General features: G+C 49.5%; 2 protein-coding genes across 3 annotated transcripts in view; one reads left to right on the top strand and one right to left on the bottom strand.

The window, feature by feature from the left end:
- LOC144806428 (uncharacterized) overlaps window positions 1-24,473 on the top strand; it is a 369,061-nt gene that overhangs the window by 75,526 nt on the left and 269,062 nt on the right. Inside the window, exon 5 of one of the 2 annotated variants that reach the window (XM_078672795.1) lies at window positions 5,354-11,659. The exons of the other annotated variant lie outside the window; for it this stretch is intronic. Coding sequence (XP_078528921.1) covers window positions 6,271-7,719 — 1,449 coding nt within the window. The 5' untranslated portion in view covers window positions 5,354-6,270 and the 3' untranslated portion in view covers window positions 7,720-11,659. Of the gene's footprint in view, window positions 1-5,353; window positions 11,660-24,473 lie in introns of those variants that run through there. 2 annotated transcript variants of the gene reach the window in all.
- Window positions 1-24,473, bottom strand: part of LOC144806430 (uncharacterized) — a 342,683-nt gene that overhangs the window by 229,041 nt on the left and 89,169 nt on the right. The gene's annotated exons all lie outside the window — the stretch shown is intronic.

Genomic DNA, 24,473 nt, shown 5'->3' with positions numbered 1-24,473 from the left:
AGATCTTCCGATGGATCCCCACCGAAACCAGGAAGACGGTAACCCAGGCACTCGTCACCAGCCGACTGGACTGCAGAAACACCCTCTACGCCGGAACCACAGCCAAACTACAGAAAAGACTCCCAACGCATCCAGAACGCCTCCGCACGACTCATCCTGGACATCCCCAGACACAGCCACATCTCCGGACACCTGAGAGACCTGCACTGGCTCCCCGTCAGCAAGAGAATCATGTTCCGACTCATCACCCACGCACACAAGGCCCTCCATGACCTGGGCCCCAGGTACCTCAACAACCGCCTGACCTTCTACACTCCCACCCGTCAACTACGATCGACCAGCCACGCCCTCGCCGCCGTTCCACGCATCCGAAGAGCCAACATGGGAGGAAGATCCTTCTCCTACCTGGCTGCCAAGACGTGGAACTCCCTCCCCATCCACCTCCGCCTGACCTAAGATCACCTCTCCTTCAGGAAGCAACTCAAGACCTGGCTGTTCGAGCAGTAGCAGACCCCCCTCCCCCAGCGCCTTAAGACCCTCCGGGTGAGTAGCGCGCTATACAAATGCTTGATTGATTGATTGATTGATTGATTGATTGATCCCCTCTGATACTCTCCCTCTTTGCTCTATTTGTTTCCAATTGTGATGTCTTATTTTGCACCTGTTTATTACTTTCCTCCACTTGCAGCATTTCTAAGGACTGAATTTTCCCATTCTCTATCATTTTTATACTATCAGCTTGATTGTTTAGGCATTTATTTTTCATAACTGCTTGTACCTCCGATAGATCCTTATTAAATAGAGGGTAGAAGGGTTTTGTTGGAGACATTTGTTTACCCTCACCTTCACAATATGATATTTGGTCATCGTTGTTTCCAGTGTTCAATCTCACTATATCTGATGCATTTGTATTTTTTATACTTTTAGAAGCTTATTTCTTGCTTTCTGTTGTTTTTTCCTCTGTCTTTTTGATAGATGAACGTCCGGAGCTGCATCTGTCATTGTTGATTGTGTCGAGCATAGTTTTATCACTTCTTGATCTTTTGTTTTATCATCTATTTTTTCTTTAACAACAACTGTATTGTCTTTACATTTTATTGTACCTTTAGAGGGGCAGTCAGTCTTGATGGTTTGAATTCCCTCATTAGGAAAATTCACTTTTACATCGTCAATTATTGTTTTTTAAATATCCGAAATGGTAGCTAGTTTGTTAATTAGTGGGCACAACTACACTCTGCATACGTAGATATTGGCTGGGTTTGTGCCCTTACTATTAGATTATTTTACGTTGTTATCTTCTGCTCAATTTCGGTAACAGAGGATGCCATAGCGCTCGATCTATTTGGACCTCCTTTTTGTTGGACTGATATGTTAAAGCTTCCAGAGTTAATTGCGAGGTTTTGAAGAATAAATCCCAAATTGCTCCTGCGTTCCCACTTCCTGGTACCTGAGTACCTGGGCTATGGTGTTGCCCATTTATGAATGATAGGTCCTTATACTCCTCTTTTTGTTGTCCTTGAAAATCATGTCCTCGTCACAAGAATTAATGAATTGTGGACTGCTATTGAAAACGTCTTTTTGATACGGAGTACTCCAACGCTGCAGAGTTTCTGGGTTGCTGTTGTATTCGTCCTTATTAATTTGAGATCCGTTATTTTGATTACATTTCGGCTGGTCCTGTTTTTACCTGAATTTATTTTAGACGAGTAAGATCTGATTTCAGTGGGGTATTGGCTTCCCTTATGATTTTCACCCCACCATTTAGTTCATTTGGAGCTTCTTGCTCTCGTTGATTTATTTGGCCCAAATTAGATGGTTTCCCTATACCGTTAGCTTTTCTGATTTTTACTTGCACTTCTATTGGCATTGGCTGCCTAGTTGGTAGTAAGTGCTGAGTATCTCCCATTGTTAGATTTGTGCATTTTGTGTCCTTTTGTTGTGAATGACCAGTAAGTGGAATAGTTAACATTTCTAGGTCCATTATTTGACCCCAGTGGTTGACTTGGTCCTTAGTTGAATTTGACATTCGTTCGACTTCAGCTTCAGACTCAGGGTGGCCTCGTTCACTTACTCCTTGCTTAGGGGATATAATATTTGTTCTACTCAGTGGTTTAATTGGAGTTTGAAGAACACATGGGTTAGTTAGCAATGTTAGCATAGCACCAGTTGGATCTTTCATAAAATCAAACTTTGACAGCTACTTTCCCAGTTCCCCAATGGACTATATGTCACCTGTCTGTTTTATTTTAAACATATTTAATATTAGTGTTTGTTGTATTTTTCTTTTCCTTTTGATAGGAGGGAAAGGTGGCTGCTCCTTTCCTGACCTCATAATACACCCTCTAAGGTGAAGAAGTCTTGCTTCTTTCAGAGAATCAAACGGGCCAGTGACAAGACCAAACGGTGCTTTGATTGGACAAAAACACCTCCAAACACCTCCAAGGGAAAACACCCCCAAAGCACATCTCAGCACAGAATCCGTCGGTGCTGCTGGTTACTTATTTAATGAACTAATTAATCAATCAATTGATTAATATCCGGGCTCCGGGTAGGGCTGTAGTCTAGGCATGCATAGTAAATCAGGGGTCGAGGGGTGCTTTAACAGGGTCAAAGTCTATTGTCACTTTCCCCTTTGCATAATTTCTCAGATTTTGTATTACAGACTTGTTACAGACTCCAATGGCTCAGCGACTTACGGACGGATCAACCTTAACTACTCGCCACATGCCACACACCTCTTGCCACTTGTCACTCACCGCTCACTGTTCATTGCTTGTTCGTTGCTATTCATCCCTGTCAAGAGTACAAGGGAGAATGCTGGCAATTGTTCAAGGGCAAGAGCGGGATCCAGAGCCAGTCCCTCTACAGACGGCAGATGTAGGCACTTCCCTCCACTCCTCTGCTCAGCTCTGCTCTGCTCAATGCTTTGTGTATACATAAAATCAGGCGGCAGTTCCCTGAGTTCTGAGGAATGATTGAAGCGTGTGATGTCAGACCATAGATGCGTCCATTCCTCATCGGAAATAGGACGGTGAATTAAGTCTTCCCACATAGACATATACCGGGGGCGTGGGGAAAGCACTGTTTTAAGGAGGAAGCTATAGATAAATGAGATCACCCCTTTCATGTTAGCAGTCTTGGTGAGAAAGGCCTCAAATTTTGTGAGAGGTGGAGTAGCAGCCTCCCATATCTGAGGTGTGAGGGCCCAGTGCATCAATTGGATATACTGATATCTTTCCGTGTTCTTCAATTCAAAGTGCCTTTGACATTGATCAAAAGTAAGGGGATCGAAATTGTGGAACAAATGTATTAGAGCTAAGCAGCCTCCCCTTCTCCGGGCATCAAAGGGTCCCTTATGTTGGGCCGGGGGGAAAGTTGGATTGAAATGGATTGGAGTGAATGCGGATGGAAAAGGAGTCCATACTTTAAGAGTGGTGCGTATGGGGCAGCTAAGATCACCCTGGCAGCCGCCTGGAAGAGAAGGGAGGCTCCAACTATTTCCCTATGGCACTCGCGTCTTTGGAGACTGCTTAGTCTAAACCGTATGGCTGATATTTTCAGGGATAATTATAAGAATTTCGAATTTAAATGGGGCCCCCTTGTCTCCTTCCTCTCCCAGGGCCGTCCGTCTGCGGTGTGTCCCTCCACCATCAGAGCCCGCCACCTCTTCCAGTTTTGATCACAATCCCAGTGTCGACCAACCTCTCGTTAGTATGAACACACCGCCACCACGGGTGGGGTGGAGGGTGGATTTTTTTCTTTTTTTTTTTTCTTTGTTCCTTGTTAGAATCATAATTACTTATCCCATGTTAAGATGCGTTTGTCCACGCTTTTTGGCTATTCCGCATACAACACCTCGGTGGAGCAACCTGGAGAAATTACCGTTACAGAAGCCCGTTAAGTTTTCTTTAGACCTATCTGCAGGCTTAGCAAAGTTGCATGATCTTCTTTTTTTATCTTTCTATCTCATCTCCGGGGCACTTAGAAGCCGTATCTTTCATTTGGCTTATCTAATAAGAGGAGGAGCTGGTTTATATATTTTTTTTTGTTCGAGTTTTTATATAGCGCGAACTTGAACCGATTAGGTTATCAGAGCGCTTTACATAGCACCAGTTACGTTACATAAGGACACACATTCATTTTTGTTAGGCACGGGGAGATTAAGTGATTTGCCCAGAATCACAGGATGTTTTAGCGACATTACCGAGACTCGAACCCAGTTCCCCAGACTTTCTGATCCCCTGTGTGGGACCAAGTGATGATGTAATTTATGCCTGTGGACTGTGGAAAAAAAATTAATGAACAAATTTTTGACATAAATAAGGTGGCAGGCTAAAGGCTCCTCTGTGCCTTGCAGCAGCCGCCGCACGAGCAGCACCACAAGCGCCTTAGCACCGCGGTGCCGGTAGCGTCCGTTCGTGCCCCCAAAGCAGATCCGTAGAACTTAATGAGCCTGTATAACAGGACGCGGGTGAAGCAGGAACCGGTCACAAAACAAACCCTGGCAGTCGTCCCAGGCTCCGCTCCGCTTGCTCGTCAACTCCTCTTCGGCTCGGCCCCTCGGCTCTAATCGATACGCTCTGCACTCAACGCCGAATCACAGGCCGACAACAACTGTGAACACCAACAGAGGGAAGAATTGTGTGTTTCCCCCAGTTAGTGAAAAAAAACCAGCATAAGCATTGGCTGCTTCTGCTGCACCCAGAGTCTTGTGCGTCTTTTCAGTCTAATTTTTCTGTCTGGAAAAAGATTGTGTCCTGGTTTTCTGCATCCAGTAAATCCAGGTGCAGAAAAACCTAACAACTGATAATCAAGTGGAATAAAATGAACACATGAAAGTACGCCTTAATTTCATTGCCCTTGATTCACACTCTGGACCAAAGTTGAGGGATAGGTCTAGGCATAGTCCTCGCAGCACACAATAGATTTGCGTGCGGCAGAGGCCAGAACTCAAAAGTCAGGAAACCAGATACAAGTAGGTGGTAACTCAGGGCAGGGGAAAACGCCTGTTGTCCGTAGAGGAGCCATTCCCGTCCCAGAAATCTGCATTACAAATTAATTAATAGTGTATATTTTTTAATATCTGTTTGGTGCCAGTCCATATGACTTTCATATCTGCCTTTGGGATTCTATGTTGCAACTTTATAGGGTAAATGTATCCTTTGTGAGCTTAATAAAATGTTAAAAATTCTACAAATCCTCACTCCTACATCCAAGTACTCTCTTGCTACCATTCTACACTCTGCTCTGTCTGAAAAACAGCTCAGCATTTTCAAAATTCTGCATTGATTTGGCTTGTAAATTATATTTTTGGAAATGCACATGTATTAACTATTTAATTTTAATACTATAGGTGATTGAAATTACGGACGAAGAAAGCAAGATTTAGCACTAAGCAACTGAATGTCAGTGCCATAAGAAGGATTATTTTAAAAAACTGAAGGACATCCGGCATTCTACGTTTAAACAATTTCCAAAAATCTAAGTGTGGCGAGGAAAGTACTATACCTGTAAGTGAAGTCTCTAATTTTGCATTTCATTAACCCAGAGCAAAGCCATATCTGTGCACACAGCATCAGAAATAATGTAGAAAGACCGCTTCAGCATCCTCATCTGAAATATTATCAGAAAGACACATTGCCTCAGCATGACAGAATAACGTTCATCTAAAGCATCATGTAATTCCAGAGAGGAAACACACACTGCATAAAAGAAAGTTACAACTAAAGGTTTCTTCTGGATACCATCAAAGAAAAGACACTGAAAGAAGACTCCGAAGCTGACACGTTAACAACTAAAAGATTGGAAAATCACCTTTGTTCAACAACCGTTTTTACAGTTACGCAAGTTTGAGACTATCTGCTTCGGGATATAACACCTCGACCCACTCTGCTCACTCTTGCGAATACCTTAAAAATTCACCACTTTATTGTGTTAATGACCATCTCAGATTGTTTCCTTTTTATTGTGTACTGTTCTGTAATTCTATGTAAATCGCCTCAACATTATCTGTTGTGCAAGAGTGATATGTACAACTGTTAAATATAAAAATGGATTAAAGGATCACCGTTGCACTATAGGTAATGTAAATAAATCCTCATCTTCAAAACTACAATCCTTAACCTTACACCAAACATAGAAAGGGTAAAAGGAACTGATGTTCTGCGACTGGTGATCCACAATAGTACTGTGCACGTTCAAACGCCCTCAGTTACTGCCATTACATCAGTGCAAAAAGGTTTCAGGCGTAAATCTTATCTCACTGAGCATATGAGAATCCACACTGGGGAAAAACCTTATCAGTGCTCTGAATGCCAGAAAAGCTTTAGAGTCAAAGCGAGTCTATATCAACATGCATTAACCCACTCTATGGAAAAACCTTACCAGTGCGCTGAATGTCAGAAAAGGTTCAACCAAAAATGTTATCTCACTGAACATATGAGAATCCACTCTGGGGAAAAACCTTACCAGTGCTCTGAATGCCCAAAATATTTCAAACTTAAATCACTTCTAACTGCACATGTGAGATTCCACACTGTGGAAAAACCTTATCAGTGCTCTGAATGCCAGAGATGTTTCAGTGACAAAATGAGACTCACTAAACATACAAGGACCCACACTTGGGTAAAACGTTATCGGTGCACTGAATGTGACAAATGTTTCAGTGAAAAAAGCAGTCTCACTCAGCACATAAGAACCCACACTGGGGAAAAACCTTATCAGTGCTCTGAATGCCAGAAATGTTTCATTCAAAAAAGCAGTCTCACACGGCACATAAGAACCCACACTGGGGAAAAACCTTATCAGTGCCCTGAATGCCCAAAAGATTTCAAACTTAAATCACATATAACTGAACATGTGAGAGTACACACTGGGGAAAAACCTTATCAGTGCTCTGAATGCCAGACATGCTTCAGTTTAAAAAGTAGTCTCACACGGCACATAAGAATCCACACTGGGGAAAAACCTTATCAGTGCTCTGAATGCCAGAAAAGCTTTAGAGTCAAAGCGAGTCTATATCAACATGCATTAACCCACTCTATGGAAAAACCTTACCAGTGCGCTGAATGCCAGAAAAGGTTTTGTAACAAACCAAGTCTATCTCGACATGCATTAACCCACTCTGTGGAACAACCTTACCAGTGCGCTGAATGCCCAAAAAGTTTCAACCAAAAATGTCATCTCACTGAACATATGAGAATCCACACTGGGGAAAAACGTTATCGGTGCACTGAATGTGACAAATGTTTCAGTGAAAAAAGCAGTCTCACTCAGCATATAAGAACCCACACTGGGGAAAAACCTTATCAGTGCTCTGAATGCCAGAAATGTTTCAGAGTCAAAATCCGTCTCACTCAGCATATAAGAACCCACACTGGGGAAAAACCTTATCAGTGCTCTGAATGCCAGAAATGTTTCATTCAAAAAAGCTGTCTCACACGGCACATAAGAACCCACACTGGGGAAAAACCTTATCAGTGCCCTGAATGCCCAAAAGATTTCAAACTTAAATCACATATAACTGAACATGTGAGATTCCACACTGGGGAAAAACCTTATCAGTGCTCTGAATGCCAGACATGCTTCAGTTTAAAAAGTAGTCTCACACGGCACATAAGAATCCACACTGGGGAAAAACCTTATCAGTGCTCTGAATGCCAGAAATGTTTCAGTATAAAAAGTAGTCTCACTCTGCATACAAGAACCCACACTGGGTAAAAACCTTATCAGTGCATTGAATGCCAGAAATGTTTCAGTGAAAAAAGACATCTCACGCTGCATATAAAAACCCACACTGGGGAAAAAACTTATCAGTGCTCTGAACGCCCAAAAGATTTCAAACTTAAATCACTTCTAACTGCACATGTGAGATTCCACACTGGGGAAAAACCTTATCAGTGCTCTGAATGCCAGAGATGTTTCAGTGACAAAATGAGACTCACTAAACATACAAGGACCCACACTTGGGTAAAACGTTATCGGTGCACTGAATGTGACAAATGTTTCAGTGAAAAAAGTAGTCTCACTCCGCATATAAGAACCCACACTGGGGAAAAACCTTATCAGTGCTCTGAATGCCAGAAATGTTTCAGAGTCAAAATCCGTCTCACACAGCATATAAGAACCCACACTTGGGTAAAACGTTATCGGTGCACTGAATGTGACAAATGTTTCAGTGAAAAAAGTAGTCTCACTCCGCATATAAGAACCCACACTGGGGAAAAACCTTATCAGTGCTCCGAATGCCAAAAATGTTTCAGCCAAAAATCTCATCTCACTGAACATGTGAGAATCCACACTGGTGAATTAAATTATCAGTGCTCTAAATGTCAGAAAATATTCAGAGGTAGAGATGGTTACAAGCGCCATAAGAAAACACACTGTAGGAAGGTGGATATCTGACTATGGTTACCCCCAACTTTTTGCCTAGTGTTTAGCTGGTTTTCGACTTAGCCTGGGCCCTGAATAGCAGGATCCCAGGCCAACTATCGGCTCTCTCCTTAAAATGGAATCCATGTACCTTAGGTACATACACATTTGGATATTGGTTCACCTTATGAGTCCCTGTATAGTGTACCCTAGGTACTCAGGGCATAGGTGCAACCAAGGCCTACCAGGGGCTGCAGCATGTATTATGCCACACCTGGCTGGCCACCCAGACACAACTGGCTTTTCACTCAGCTGGGGCAAGGTTGTGTAATCACCCCTTGCATAGGTGTAGTATTCCTATACCTACATACATATAGACACATAGTAACCTATAAGTCACTCCTATGGCAGGCCTTAACAATCCTGAAGGCAGAGTGCTTGGTTATATGTGAGATGGTGCTCTAGCATGAGCTGAGCCTGTCTGCAGCGTTCGGAACTGCTTCCTTATAGCTGTTCTATGATATTGCCAAACCATATACTCTTAAGTGCATTTTAATCCTCGCGGTTAATGCTAACTTTGGTTTGGCTTTATCGAAACATGTCGTGTAAGGTGTCATACACTTTGGAATACTACCCCCTCGCCAATTCTGGCGACGGGGGTAGCATTCCGCCCTTCTAGAGGGAGAAGACATGTTAGTTCTGACGATCACGGTTAAAGTTAACCAGAGCCCCAGCGTTACAAAATGGACGCTGCTGCCCCAGACACAAGTCTGACCTTCTGCTGCTGGGAGTCCATCCAGCGAGGGAGGCCTGGACAATAGGTTTCCTGCCTGGAGAGGTGCGAGCACCGCCCCAGACAGGAGTTTGTGTATTAGGACAGGGAGGGTTGAAAAGAAACACACTGCCTGGAGCACTCTAGGTGCTCCATGCATACCCCAGTTCAAACCGGTTGCTGGGGCACCCCTGCCCCCGCTCTGGCGCGAAACTGGACAAAGGAAAGGGGGTGTAACCACCCCCCTTCCTGGTCCCACCCATAGGAGGGACCTAGTAGGTAAACCAGCCCACTTTAGTTGTATAAAGATAGGAGCTGAGACAGGAGACTTTAGATTAATCCTGGAATCGAACTGAAGACGAAACTCTGGACCCTTCGACATTCACCTAAGCTGAAGACTGAAGAATCTCCCTTGTGGCCAAGGAGTGACCACCCTGGGCAACCAGGCACCATCCAGCAACTCGACGGCTTGCTTTGCCCCCGTTCCCGCCGGAACCCAAGCTCATAGCCTGACAAGATCCTGACTCCCTGAGCCCTCTGACCCCACTGCACGACTCCAGCACAGATGAGCACCTGGACGGCGTTGGACCTCGTGGACCGGACATCTTGAAAAGTCCTTCTTTTTGCTACCAGCGCAGCTCCTGAGGCATCCTCGAAGCTGTGCACTGGGGACCGAGACACCCCGACAATGAGCACCACCTGCACCGAAGATCAGCCCTCCACACTCCACGTGTTCTGCGTGGGGCCCTTCTGCTTGTGTTCTACTCAACGCGTTGTCCCGGTTGCTGGCCGGTTGGCTAGTAGCCCTGTGACGACGATCCTTTAAGAAATCCATCGCTGGTCTGGTTGTTCCAGACTGGCACTTGCTTCCCTGAAAAGGTGAAGTACCTCAGACCCTCCTGGTCTGCACCAGAAGCCTTTTGTGTATCCTGCGTGGGTTGCCTTTGCTTAGGCTTGTTGGCTCCGATCTTGAAGTCGACCCCTCCTTCTGCGAAAACCTTCGTGGGACAGCTCCTCTCCAGCGCCTGGTCGTCCTCGACACCTCCTGGTCCGCGTGGCTGCAGAGACCAGCTTCACGACAGCACCTGATTGCTCCTCGACGACGTCTGGTTGCTTCCTGATTCCACCCGGTCACTGGCTAGTGACCTAGACTCTGTCCCCTCTGCTTTCAGGTCCTTCTTCAACTTCGATCCACCCTTGGATCCACCCGGACATCTTCCTCCTGGTCGCCTGCAGCATCTTTCTTCACGGCTCCATTGGAATCAACGGCGAAACCAGACACACTTTGACACCTATGCACCCGCAGCCCGTCGGTGAGGTAAGGCGAGTACTTCGGTGCTCCTGTAGGGATTGACTATCCTAGTGTCCAGATTTGCTTGTAGTTTCCTCCTATTTAAACCAGAAGTGTCCTAAAACTATAATTACTTACCTTTTAAGTTCCCATAGACTTTCTTTTGACTCCCGCGTGAGTGTTCCAACTCTGCACGCGCCGCCTGTGGGCCTCCTACTCCTAACCTAAGGGTCAGATAGTGTAGCCCCAGCGATTCCCTAGGCCTTCTCCTTTCACCAGTCGTGGTTCTTATACCACTTACTTAGTATATGGTTTTACGCGCCCCTAGGGCCTAACTGTAAATTGTGCTATTTAAAGTATTTCTAAGTGTAACTTGTTATGTGCTTTTGCCTCTTTCCTCATAAAGAGTTCAGAGGAGTGGGTTAGTGAATAAATACATATATATTTTATATATATCCTGTGTGGTGCCCCTTTCATTTGGTATTCAAGGTGTTACATATGGTAAAACAGCTATAGAGTTATAGCCTAAGACTGCTCTGTCCATGCTACCCCTAGGATAGCTGGTCTATAAGGTGTCACGTGTTTGTAATTATACCTTCACACTGTGTTAAGTTAGCATGAGCGTTTTACAAGTTTAAAAGCCATTTTCCTTTTCTGCTGCCTCTGCACACGGCACATTATGTTATTACAGCTTTTCGCCCAGTTGCATATTTTGCTTGACGTGAGAATAACAAGGTTTGCTTGATAATCTATGTCTGTACAGTGAGTGCCGAGGCCTTCAAGGTTTTCCAACACAGTGCTTGTTGTTCGAGTTGATCAGCGCACGGTCTAGACATAACACATTTGCAGCTGTGGCCAACTTTGGGATTGAGCGGGTTTAATAATGCACTGCACAGAGAAGTAAAACACACTTGATGGAGATTCGTATGCTGAGTGTTGGTGCAGGAGATGATGTGATCCGTTTCTGCTAAGACCAAGAGGTATGGGTCTGCCCTTCTAAACCCAAAAGAGACCTTCTTTAGATATAATATAATATACTGACTAGGGAGGGTAAACTTACGTTTAATGTAACCTTTTACTATTAGCATTTCGACATGCTTTCTCCTTTTGTATTTTATGGAATAGTAACAATGCTGATAACCTTGTTCTTGATAATGTTTCCTTGTATTATCTAAGACACTGCGCTTGAGAACACGGCATTAGAAATAAACATTTCAAAATTGCACGTGTCTTCATTTACTCCTCGTTCTCGACTGATATGTTGGTATGACGAAAGAGTGTTCATGTATTCCACTTTACCTGAGGTGTTCTGAGTTCATGTTCTGGGTTGTCTAATCATTGGGGATGAGAAAGAACCAATGAGACACTGGTTGCTAGTCTGGTAGGGGATTTTGGATACTGAGGTGAGTTTTTGGCACACCCTCATTCACTGATGTTCTGGGTCTCTATGCACAGTTCTGTATAGGTACAGAATCCCTGCTACAAAGGTTGAGTTTACAACCATCACCATAAGGGTTGTTTGGACTTGTGCAAGGTGCTCACTAGAAGAGTGAACATCATTTATGTGTGTTCTGAATGTCAGATAAGGTTTAGTCTTGAATACAATGTTATTTCACATGAGAATTCACACTGGACTAAAGCATTATACAGGAGGGGTGTTGGACGTGGCCCTTCTGGCAGGTCCCCCCCTGAAGTTTTGTGCTTGTTATATGTGACCTGGGACTGGTGATCCCCCTTCTGAGTGTGTGTGTGGTGAGAGAGACCTGCCTCCCATAGGAATGCATGGGGAATGTATGTGGCTCTGGTAGTCCCTGATGATTGGGGCGTGCCGGGTCGAGTTTGGTATGTGTGCCCTCGTGAGGTTGAATGCTACAAGATGATGTATGCGGCATGTGGGTGACTAGAAGGGAAGTGCCACTTCTAGACCCTGGTGCGTGTGTGCAGTAGGTGTGCTGGCGTATGATTGGCTGAAGCCGGCTGGGCCTCCCCCCACCAGGCTGGCTCCACCCCCCTGGGGTGCGTCCAGTGTCCCTAGCCTGGCCAGTACCAAGAAATTCCTTATAACCAGTTCTAGCTGGTTCTCTCCCTGCCTGCCCCTTTTGGAGACAAAGGGAGGTCCTGTATAAAAGGAGGGTGGGCCCTCTGCTCTCTCTCTCTTCTTCTTCCTGCTTGGGACCCTGCCAGGGTCGTGCTGCTGCTTGGGCTCAGGGAAGGGCGTGCCTCCCTGGGCCCTGCTCTGCTCCTGAACTACGGACTTCCTATGGACTCTGCTTTCCATGCCACTAGCCCTGGGGAGCGTTTTCCTGCTGTCCTAGCGCCTTGGGCGCTTCATCAATGCTTCTAGCGCTCGGGAGCGCTCTCCTGCCGGCCTAGCGCCTTGGGACGCTTCATTTATGTTTCTAGCGCTGGGAGCGCTATCTTTCACCAGCCGGTGCCACCCGGCAATTGCCCGATCGTGTGAGGGGCCCGAGCCCCCAGCGAGTGCCTACCTCGCTTGCCCCCGCCCTTGCTGTAATTATCGAGGGAGCCCACTCCTCGTTAATCCCCCCGGTGTTCACCGCCGCAGCCCGGGAACCCTCGTGAGGCCCGCCCCCGGGCCGCGCTCTGATTGGCTGATGACGCTCCCCCGGGCCGTGCTCTGATTGGCCGGCGGCCCGGGGAGCTGTGGAGGCGGGCAGAGAGAGCCGAGCAGTGCAGGGGGCAGCGGGAGCCGACTCCGCGCCCCTGCGTCCCCCAACAGAAGTGCCGCTTCCCCCCGGGGCCCCCCAGGAGTGAACGGGAGCCCCGGAGAACGAGGAGGAACCGGCGCGACCGGAGCGGTGAGTGCTGCAGGAGGGGAGGCGGGGCGTCGGAGCACATTGCCGGTGCTCGCCCCTCCCTTCCCGCGTGGGCACACATGTGCATAGAGGCCCGCGGGGCCCCCAGGGATGCCGGGTCCCCCGAGGGGGACCCCACCTGTCCGCAACTTCCTCCCTGAGCCCCGCGAGGCTCCGTCACGGCCCCTGGGGCCCCCATTGATGCCGGGTCCCCCGAGGGGGATCCCGCCTGGCCATCCCTTGTCCCCTGAGCCCCGAGAGGCTCTATCTGCACACTCTCCCCCGAGCCCCGAGGAGGCTCCAACGTGTCCTGGCCCCCTGAGCCCCGAGAGGCTCCATCTAAATTCCCTGGGCCCCGAGGAGGCTCCACCCCGGGCCCATTTGCCCCTGAGCCCCGAGGAGGCTCCACCATGTGTCTCTGGCCCTCCAAGCCCGCGAGGCTCCGCCCAGTGTTCCTGAGCCCGAGTGGCTCAAGCTATAACCCCCGAGCCCCGAGAGGCTCCACCACGTGTCCCTGACCCTGCCGAGCCTGGGAGAGGCTCCACCATTGCCCCCCTGTTCCCCTGAGCCTGCAAGGCTACGTCCAAGTCCCCCAGCGGCCCAGCACTTCGTGGGCCGCTGCCACGTTTAGGTTTGCCCCGGGCCCCTTGCAGCCCACTCTGGACATCGAGACTCTAGAGCGCCCTTGCCCCAGGAAGGCCATCTGGCCTAGGGGGCGCTGCTGACTATTATCAAAGTAATGCTGAGAATTCTTATGTGTTGCCCTGCTGATGGGGGCCTCTGTTGTGTTATGTACCTTGCCATTCCTTCCCTCCTGTATAACCTTGCCTCATGTATGTCTATACTGGTTAGAGTGAGTTCTATTGCTAGTTCTATGAGACCCCGGGGCGTGACGTATTCTAATGCTAAGCTCCTGGTGATTATGTGTTCTAGTCCTAGTCCGAGGAAGCTCCCAGTGGATATGTGTTCTAATGCTAGATCCATCATGTGCATACCCCTGGCAGGGGCCCCTTGGCCCTGCCCTGTACCTTCTTCCCTGTAAACCCTGCCCGTGCCCCTGGCACCTTGTACAATGTGTGTTCCTATGTGTCCTTCTTAATACAAAGACTATTTTCATATATACTTTGTGTGGAGTTCCTTTTGTGGGAGGCCTGGGATGTTGCTGTTGGTGGGTGCGTGCGCAAATGCTTCACACATGTCCTCCGAGATAGGCCTGACTGCCCACGCCGCGTTACCTAGAGGGTGAGCAGGGGTCGACTTTATATAGGGGTGGCGGTCTCTGACTGGCTGTGGCGCAAGCCCTGGCCGGCCGGGGGTCCCATTTCCTACACTGGTGGCTAGCGGTGGGATCCGGACTTGTGTTTGCGCTGTACCACAACGATAACTGGCCTCCCTACAAAACTCTGCATTGTAAAGGGTCGCAAAGAAAGGAGATTATTGTTTTTAAGAGGTTACTTAAATGTCCGTTCTGTGAAAAATGTATTCTGGTACGCTATGAGTTAGGTGGCCCTAGCTCGGGAGGGTAGATCAACTCCCTAGTGCAATGTGTTTTCTGGATTCACCAGAAGGGTGGGATCCAGTGGTGGCAGCGTAATTGTGTTCAATGTGTATGGTCCCTGTCCCTTCGCTGGAGTAATGATACCTGCGCCACATGGGTCAGGTCAGGTTGCTAAAAATGTCTGTTCTATGGAAATGTTTAATGATTAATAGAAATACCCGTTCTGTGGAAAGTTTTTAAGGTTACTTAAATGTCCGTTCTGTGGAAAAATGTGTGCGTATACACTGTGAGTTAGGTGTCCCTAGCTTGGGAGGGTAAATAATCTCCCTAGTACAATATGGTTTTCTGAATTCACCAGAAGGGTGGGATCCAGTAGTAGTTGCGTAATTGTGTTCAAGTGTGTGGTCCTTGTCCCTTCCCTAGAGTGATGGTACCTGTGCCACAAGGGTCAGGTTGAGGAATCAGGGGCGGTGGAAAACTGTCTTACCAGTCTAGGGGACGGTGTGTGGATGAATGTTGAGGTGTGCTGAGTAATGGAGTGTAAGTTCTCTGGGATGGGGAGCTTGCTGAATCAACGATAATAGTGTCCTTCCTAACCCCGCTGAATGTGTTGGATGCATCATGTCTTCCTTACCCCGCTGAATGTGTTTTAGGCGTCAGGTGTCGCCCTGGCTGAATTTATGTTGAGTTGTATCCCGGACAAGGAAGACCTGCTGGCGCTGCCGCGGCTTGCCTTGGGGAGAGCTGAACACTGAGACCTGCTGGCGCTGCCGCGGCTCATCTTGTTGTGTTTTCGGTGTCAGGTGTCGCCCTGGCTGAATTTATGTTGAGTTGTATCCCGGACAAGGAAGACCTGCTGGCGCTGCCGCGGCTTGCCTTGGGGAGAGCTGAACACTGAGACCTGCTGGCGCTGCCGCGGCTCATCTTGTTGTGTTTTAGGCGTCATGTGTTGCCCTGGCTGAATTTATGTTAAGTGGTATCCCGGTCAAGGAATACCTGCTGGCTCGGCCGCGGCTTGCTTTAGGGGAGAGCTGAACACTTAGTTCCCAGGTGGAAGACCAGTGGAGGGAGGAAGTTCCAAGACTGGTAAGCGAGTGTGTTCTGAGGGTGTTCTCCTGGGAGAGCGCGGAACCTCAGAAGTAGAGGTAGGGTGGGGCATTCTTGCCCGTGACCTCTGGCAAGCCTGAGGGTGCGGACCCTAGGTGGAAGGAACAGTGGTAGTCGTGGCTACCCTGAGAAAGGGAGTGGAGAAGGGCTATTGTGGGCCAGGGGTTACCACCCCCCACTTCGGATTAGCAGGGACCAGTGGTATCTGGGTGGCCTAGGGCCTGGTCCTAGTCACGGACAACTAAGGCGGGCCAGTGGGGTAGCCTGGTTGGGCCTATGTCTTTATTATTTTTTATTTTTTTAAATTTTTAGTCTGTGTGTGTCTATCGGTCCATGTGGCGTCGAACTGGAGGGTGGCTCGGCAGCGCGGGCCACGTCCATGTTCTATCGCCCTGCAGCAGGGAAGTCCATCACGGTAGTGATTGGTCTACCCTGCGTTTGGGCTGGGAGGGGCATGTGTTGGACGTGGCCCTTCTGGCAGGTCCCCCCCTGAAGTTTTGTGCTTGTTATATGTGACCTGGGACTGGTGATCCCCCTTCTGAGTGTGTGTGTGGTGAGAGAGACCTGCCTCCCATAGGAATGCATGGGGAATGTATGTGGCTCTGGTAGTCCCTGATGCTTGGGGCGTGCCGGGTCGAGTTTGGTATGTGTGCACTCGTGAGGTTGAATGCTACAAGATGATGTATGCGGCATGTGGGTGACTAGAAGGGAAGTGCCACTTCTAGACCTTGGTGCGTGTGTGCAGTAGGTGTGCTGGCGTATGATTGGCTGAAGCCGGCTGGGCCTCCCCCCACCAGGCTGGCTCCACCCCCCTGGGGTGCGTCCAGTGTCCCTAGCCTGGCCAGTACCAAGAAATTCCTTATAACCAGTTCTAGCTGGTTCTCTCCCTGCCTGCCCCTTTTGGAGACAAAGGGAGCTCCTGTATAAAAGGAGGGTGGGCCCTCTTCTCTCTCTCTTCTTCTTCCTGCTTGGGACCCTGCCAGGGTCGTGCTGCTGCTTGGGCTCAGGGAAGGGCGTGCCTCCCTGGGCCCTGTTCTGCTCCTGAACTACGGACTTCCTATGGACTCTGCTTTCCATGCCACTAGCCCTGGGGAGCGCTTTCCTGCTGTCCTAGCGCCTTGGGCGCTTCATCAATGCTTCTAGCACTCGGGAGCGCTCTCCTGCCGGCCTAGCGCCTTGGGGCGCTTCATTTATGTTTCTAGCGCTGGGAGCGCTATCTTTCACCAGCCGGTGCCACCCGGCAATTGCCCGATCGTGTGAGGGGCCCGAGCCCCCAGCGAGTGCCTACCTCGCTTGCCCCCGCCCTTGCTGTAATTATCGAGGGAGCCCACTCCTCGTTAATCCCCCCGGTGTTCACCGCCGCAGCCCGGGAACCCTTGTGAGGCCCGCCCCCGGGCTGCGCTCTGATTGGCTGATGACGCTCCCCCGGGCCGCGCTCTGATTGGCCGGCGGCCCGGGGAGCTGTGGAGGCGGGGAGAGAGAGCCGAGCAGTGCAGGGGGCAGCGGGAGCCGACTCCGCACCCCTGCGTCCCCCAACAGAAGTGCCGCTTCCCCCCGGGGCACCCCAGGAGTGAACGGGAGCCCCGGAGAACGAGGAGAAACCGGCGCGACTGGAGCGGTGAGTGCTGCAGGAGGGGAGGCGGGGCGTCGGAGCACATTGCCGGTGCTCGCCCCTCCCTTCCCGCGTGGGCACACATGTGCATAGAGGCCCGCGGGGCCCCCAGGGATGCCGGGTCCCCCGAGGGGGACCCCACCTGTCCGCAACTTCCTCCCTGAGCCCCGCGAGGCTCTGTCACGGCCCCTGGGGCCCCCATTGATGCCGGGTCCCCCGAGGGGGATCCCGCCTGGCCATCCCTTGTCCCCTGAGCCCCGAGAGGCTCCATCTGCACACTCTCCCCCGAGCCCCGAGGAGGCTCCAACGTGTCCTGGCCCCCTGAGCCCCGAGAGGCTCCATCTAAATTCCCTGGGCCCCGAGGAGGCTCCACCCCGGGCCCATTTGCCCCTGAGCCCCGAGGAGGCTCCACCATGTGTCTCTGGCCCTCCGAGCCCACGAGGCTCCGCCCAGTGTTCCTGAGCCCGAGTGGCTCCAGCTATAATCCCCGAGCCCCGAGAGGCTCCACCACGTGTCCCTGACCCTGCCGAGCCTGCGAGAGGCTCCACCATTGCCCCCCTGCCCCCCTGAGCCTGCAAGGCTACGTCCAAGTCCCCCAGCGGCCCAGCACTTCGTGGGCCGCTGCCACGTTTAGGTTTGCCCCGGGCCCCTTGCAGCCCACTCTGGACATCCAGACTCTAGAGCGCCCTTGCCCCAGGAAGGCCTTCTGGCCTAGGGGGCGCTGCTGACTATTATCAAAGTAATGCTGAGAATTCTTATGTGTTGCCCTGCTGATGGGGGCCTCTGTTGTGTTATGTACCTTGCCATTCCTTCCCTCCTGTATAACCTTGCCTCATATATGTCTATACTGGTTAGAGTGAGTTCTATTGCTAGTTCTATGAGACCCCGGGGCGTGACGTATTCTAATGCTAAGCTCCTGGTGATTATGTGTTCTAGTCCTAGTCTGAGGAAGCTCCCAGTGGATATGTGTTCTAATGCTAGATCCATCATGTGCATACCCCTGGCAGGGGCCCCTTGGCCCTGCCCTGTACCTTCTTCCCTGTAAACCCTGCCCGTGCCCCTGGCACCTTGTACAATGTGTGTTCCTATGTGTCCTTCTTAATACAAAGACTATTTTCATATATACTTTGTGTGGAGTTCCTTTTGTGGGAGGCCTGGGATGTTGCTGTTGGTGGGTGCGTGCGCAAATGCTTCACACATGTCCTCCGAGATAGGCCTGACTGCCCACGCCGCGTTACCTAGAGGTTGAGCAGGGGTCGACTTTATATAGGGGTGGCGGTCTCTGACTGGCTGTGGCGCAAGCCCTGGCCGGCCGGGGGTCCCATTTCCTACAAGGGGAAAGCCAGAAACGTTTTACTCAGAAAGGAGATCTCACTAAACATGAGAAATGCATCAACATGAGGTGAAAAGTAAGGCGTATCTTGAGTTGCAGAAAAGCTTCTAACAACCTGACTTTACATGAGAGAGCACATATTGTAGTTGCAATAGAATTCATCAAGAAACTCTGCATGATAACTTAGGCTGCCCGCTTGCAACCTCCAAAGAAATTTCAGGCCTGGAAATATTTTTAATTGCAACAGAATCCACAGTTTGAGTATCTGAAAGTTACAAAACTCTCAAGGTCTTTACTTTACACAGAGAAGTGTTAGTGCTTGCAAAAATCAACTAATTGCACAAAAAATCACAATAATAATGTCTTAAATTTTACTCCATCCAAAAGGTTTCTACTCACCCTTGTTTCTTAACATATGACTGATATCTATTTTTTCATGATAAGATTAAGCCTATGCGGAGTTCTTCAGTGAGAAACTCCGCAAAGTGACAAAAAAACTCTGGCGGTCAACGCGGAGTTCCGCAAGCAGCGGAGTGCGTAAGGGTCATGCAGTTTGTGGTGATTTCATCCCATGTCGGAGGATCATTTGGCCCTTCTCTTCCAGGAAGTTATGGATCTCTTTGCCAAGGGAGCTATCAAACGCATCCCTGTGCCAGAAATAGGTCGGCGTTGCTACTCCCACTACTTGTTGGTACCCAAGAAGGACAAAGGCCTGCATCCTATCTTATTCCTCAGGGACATCAACCGCTTCCTCCGAAAGGAGAAGTTTAAGATGTTAACATTGGCTCATGTCTTGTCTGCCTTCGAACCTGGAGATTTGATGGTAGCGTTGGACTTGCAGGACACTTAATTTCACATCCCCGTCTTGCCTGCCTACCGGCATTACCTACGGTTCACGGTAGGCCACACACATTTTCAGTTTACCACGCTCCCCTTTGGCCTTACCAGCCCCTCCCCCCCCCCGGGTGTTCACGGAAGGGATGGCGGTGGTCGCAGCTCATCTGCGCAGATCAGGGGTTCCAGTCTTCCCCTCTCTCGACGACTGGCTGTTGAAGGTGAGCTCGCCCAGGCTGTCGTCTCCCGCCTCCAGACTACGACGGACTTCCTGCATTTGCTGGGGTTCTCAGTTAACGTGCTGAAGTCACACCTGATTCCCTCCTATAAGCTCCTTTTCATCAGAGCGGTTCTGGACACAGCACAGTTTTGGGTCTATCCTCCCTAGCAGCAAGTCCAGTATATTTGGGCTATGATACCGATGTTTCAGCCTCCATCCAGGTGTTCGGTGACAATGACCCTGAGGCTGCTGGGCCTTATGTCCTGCATCCTGCTGGTGCATCATGCCAGATGGCATATACGTGCTCTGCAGTGGGACCTGAAGTTCCAGTGGGCGCAGCACCAGGGGAATCTTTTCGATGACTTTCAGATTTCGGAGGAGACTGCAAGTTAGTTGCAGTGGTGGTTCACAAACCAGTATTGGGTCAACGGCAGATCCCTCTCCCTTCCCCAACCTGAGTTCACAGTAGTAATGGATGCGTCACTCCTGGGTTGGGGCAGCCATATGGGAATGGCGGAGATCAAAGACCTCTGGTCTCTGGCAGAGTCCAGGCACCACATCAACCCTCTGGAGCTCCGGGCGATTTGTCTTGCACTGAAGGCATTCCTTATTTCTGTCAAAGGAAGAGTGGTGCAGGTGTTCACGGACAACACCACCGCCATGTGGGACTGCAACAAACAGGGCAGGGTGGGGTCGTGGACCCTATGTCAAGAGGCTCTTCGCCTTTAGACATGGCTGGAACATCAGGGCATATCTCTGGTGGTTCAACGCCTAACAGGTTCACTGAACGCCAGGACGGACAAACTCAGCCGTCAGTGCATGATGGATCACAAATGGCATCTTCACTCGAAGGTGGTGCTAGGTCTCTTTCAGTAGTGGGGAGAGCCTTGGTTAGATCTATTCGCCACCGAAGAGAACGCTCAATGTCAGCAGTTCTGCTTGTTAGAGTTTCCAAGGCGGCTTTCGCTCGGCGACCCTTTTAGTTGCGAGTGGAGTTGCGGCCTCCTGTACCACTTCTGCCAAGATTGCTGAAGAAGATCAAACGCGATCAGTCCCAAGTCTGGTACCCCCGAGCCCTTGAGCATGGTCAACGATCCTATTGTTAACAGATTTTTGAAGTGCATTACTCTTCTCGTTCCTCCTTCTCCTTTCGTAATGCCCTAGTGGGAGTTGAATCTTGTCCTCACTTGTCTTATGTTTGCTCCCTTTGAGCGCCTACCAAATTGTCCTCTTCGCCTCCTTTGAAGACTGCTTTTTTGCTTGCCATCACCTCTGCTTGCAGGATGGGTGAGCTTCAGGCTTATCTTCCAGACCTCCCTTTCTTGCTGTCCATCCGGACAAAGTAGTCCTCTTTTCTGCCCAAAGTGATTGCATCTTTCCACATAGGTCTGACCATCACATTACCTACCTTCTTCCCACCTCTGCTGTGTTTTTCTCTGCCAGGCGCACAACATATAGACTGTTCACACACTTTCCGTAGTATGCTTCGTTCTGGGCAGATAAACTCTGATCCCCACTCTACTTCTATCCTTGTGTTAGTGCAGCCCGATGTAAACAGTAATTGTAATGTATTTAGATTTACATAACACTTACTACCCCATACGAACTTTGAAGCGCTTTTTCGGCGAGTAGCACGCTACTCCAGGATCCAAAAATGATTATTGGTGAATTAGTATAGGGAAATATAAAATGTATTTGAGAGCTGTACATGTTGGTCTGTTAGTTGGGTTAAAAAAGATAGTGGGGGGATAGAAGAGGGAAGGTTTTGCATTTATATAGCGCTTGCTGTGAGAAGTTGGCCTGGTATATGATGCTCACTAATTCTAGTGATCACCTTGTACCATGCCAAGCAACCCTTATGATGATTGGTTGTAAGTCAACCTTATAGACCAGCTATCCTAGAGGTAGCATGGACAAAGCAGTCTTAGGCTAAACTCTGGTAAGGCATTTGAAGCAAGCTGTTTTACCATATACAATCCCCTTGAATACCAAATGAAAGGACACCACACAGATATGTATTGAAAATATATATATATTTATTTACTACAAGTATCCCCTATACTCTTTATGAGCATAGAAGCAAATGCGTTAAAACAGAACACTGTTTAAATATAAAAAAGTTGCACAATATGGATAGGCCCTAGGGGCCACTCAACTCGTATACTAAAATAGTGGTATAAGTATCACTAATCGAAAAGGAAGTAGGCCTAGGACCTTGGGAATCGCTGGAGCTATGCGGGACTAGCAGTGATGAAGTCGGGAAAGGCCCGCGGGACTCGGGTGCAGCTCTTAAAGCACACGCATGTACCAATGCAAAGTCAATGGTGCGTAAAAAGTACAAAGTTACTGCAAAGGGAACCTTCTGGATGACCTAGAACCTAGCAACTTGGAACAAAGACACTAGAGGTGTATTGCTACACAGGAGCACCGGAGTGCCAGGGTTACCTCACCCACAGGAAGCGGGTGCATATGTCTCAAAGTGTGTCGGGTTTCGTCGCGCTGGTCTAATTAGCCTGTAGATGAAGATGCTGCAGGCGGGTCGTCGAGAAGAGTTCCGGTGGATCCAAGGGTGGATCTGAAGAGGTGAAGACCTGAAAGCAGAGGGGACAATGTTCAAAGCCACTAGCCAGTGACTACCGTGTAACCAGGAGGGAACCAGGCGATGTTGGGTGCAAACAGGTGAAGAAGTGAAGATTGTCTCTGCAGCCACGTGGACACGAAGAGGTCGAGGATGTCCAGGAGCCGATCACGAGCTGTCCCATGAAGGCTCTAGCTGATGGCGGTGTCGGCTTCTTGATCGGAGCAAACAGGCCTTGGCTAATGCAAGCCACGCAGGAAACGATACAAGCTTCTCACTCGGACCAGCAAGGTCAGAGGGGCTGCTCCTTTTTACAGGAGCGAGGGCCAGTCTGGAGCAACCAGACCAGTGGTGTTGAATTCGGATTTTGTCACCAAGATGGCCACTAGCCAACGGGCCAGTAACCGGGATGACGCGCCGAGTGACAAAATGCAAAAGGGCCCCACGCAGATCGTGGAGATGCTGGGGGGCTGATCTTCGGTGCAGATGCTGCTCGGTGGCAGGGCTTCTCAAACCCCAAAGCACAGCATCAAGGGTGCCTCGGGTGCTGCGCAGTCAGCTCCTCGTGGATCTTCCAAGATGGCCAGTCCCACATCTCTCGGTGCCTCCATGGGTCTCTTCTTTTCAGGGACTGTGGATCGGGCTCTGAGATGTCTGAGAATCCAGGTCTTGTCGAGCTCTGGGCTCGGGCTCCGGCGGGAGGCGGCGGCAAAGCAGACATCGAGTTGCTGGATGGTGCCTGTATTCACAGGGTGGTCACTCCTTGGCCACAAGGGAGATGCTCTTCAGTCTTCTGTGCAGCAGAATGTCGAAGTCCAGTTTTCTTCTTAGTTTCAAGTTGAGTTCAGGATGATCTGAAGTCTTGGGACACAGCTCCTACTCTTATTCCAAATCTAGGGGCCGGATCACCTGCTAGGTCCCTCCTCTGGGTGGGACCAGGAAGGGGGGTGGTTACACCCCCTTTCCTTTGTCCAGTTCCGCGCCAGGACTGGGGCCGGAAAGCCCCAGCACCGGTTTGAACCGGCATATGCACAGGGACACCTTGTGTGCCCCAGGCATGTCTCATTCTATTCAGCCCTGTCCTACCTAATACACAAAATCCTGTCTTGGGTGGTGCTAGCACCTCCCAAGGCAGGAAACCTTTTGTCCAAGCCTCCCTCGCTGGAAGGACTCCCAGCAGCAGGTCAGACTTGTGTCTGTGGTGGCAGCATCCATTTTGTGATGCTGAGGCTCGAGTTAACTTTAACCGGGGTTCAGGTTATGTACATGCCGTGTCCCTCTAGAAGGGTGGAATGCTACCCCCGTCGCCAGAATTGGCGAGGGGGTAGTATTCCAATTCGTATGACACCTTACTCGACATGTTTTGATAAACCCAAACCAAAGTTAGCAAGTAACCGTGAGGATTATAATGCACTTAAGAGTATATGGTATGGCAATATCCCGGAACAGCTAAGGGAGTTGTTCCCGACAGCTGCAGACAGGCTCAGCTCGTGCCAGAGCACCATCTCACATGAAACCAAGCACTCTGCCTCCAGGATTGTTAAGGCCTGCCATAGGAGTGACTTATAGGTTACCATGTGTCCATATATGTTAGATATAGATATACTATATCTAAGTAAGAGGTGATAACACCAACTTACCCCAGCTGAGTGATCAGCCAGTTGTGTCAAATATGGAGGCCAGGCCAGGGGTGGCACAATACATGCTGCAGCCCCTGGAAGGCCTTGGAAACACCTATGCCCTGGGTACCTAGGGTACACTGTTACAGGGGCCAATAAGGTGAACCAGTTCCAATTGGTAATGTACCTAAGGTACATGGAGTCCATTTTAAGGAGAGAGCAATTAGCCTGGGGCCCTGAATAGCAGGATCCCAGGCCAACTGAGTCAAAAAACAGCTAAACACCAGGCAAAAAGTTTGGGGGTAACCATAGTCCGATATCCACCTTCCTACACTTGCTACCCCTGATGAAGTGTTGAAGTGCTTTTCGGCGAGTAGCATGCTACTCCAGATCCCAAAAAGATGAATAGACGGATCAATTATG

Source organism: Lissotriton helveticus, assembly GCF_964261635.1.
Source record: "Lissotriton helveticus chromosome 1_1 unlocalized genomic scaffold, aLisHel1.1 SUPER_1_unloc_7, whole genome shotgun sequence".
NCBI classification, from domain to species: Eukaryota; Metazoa; Chordata; class Amphibia; order Caudata; family Salamandridae; genus Lissotriton; species Lissotriton helveticus.
This window is presented reverse-complemented; position numbering and strand designations above follow the sequence as displayed.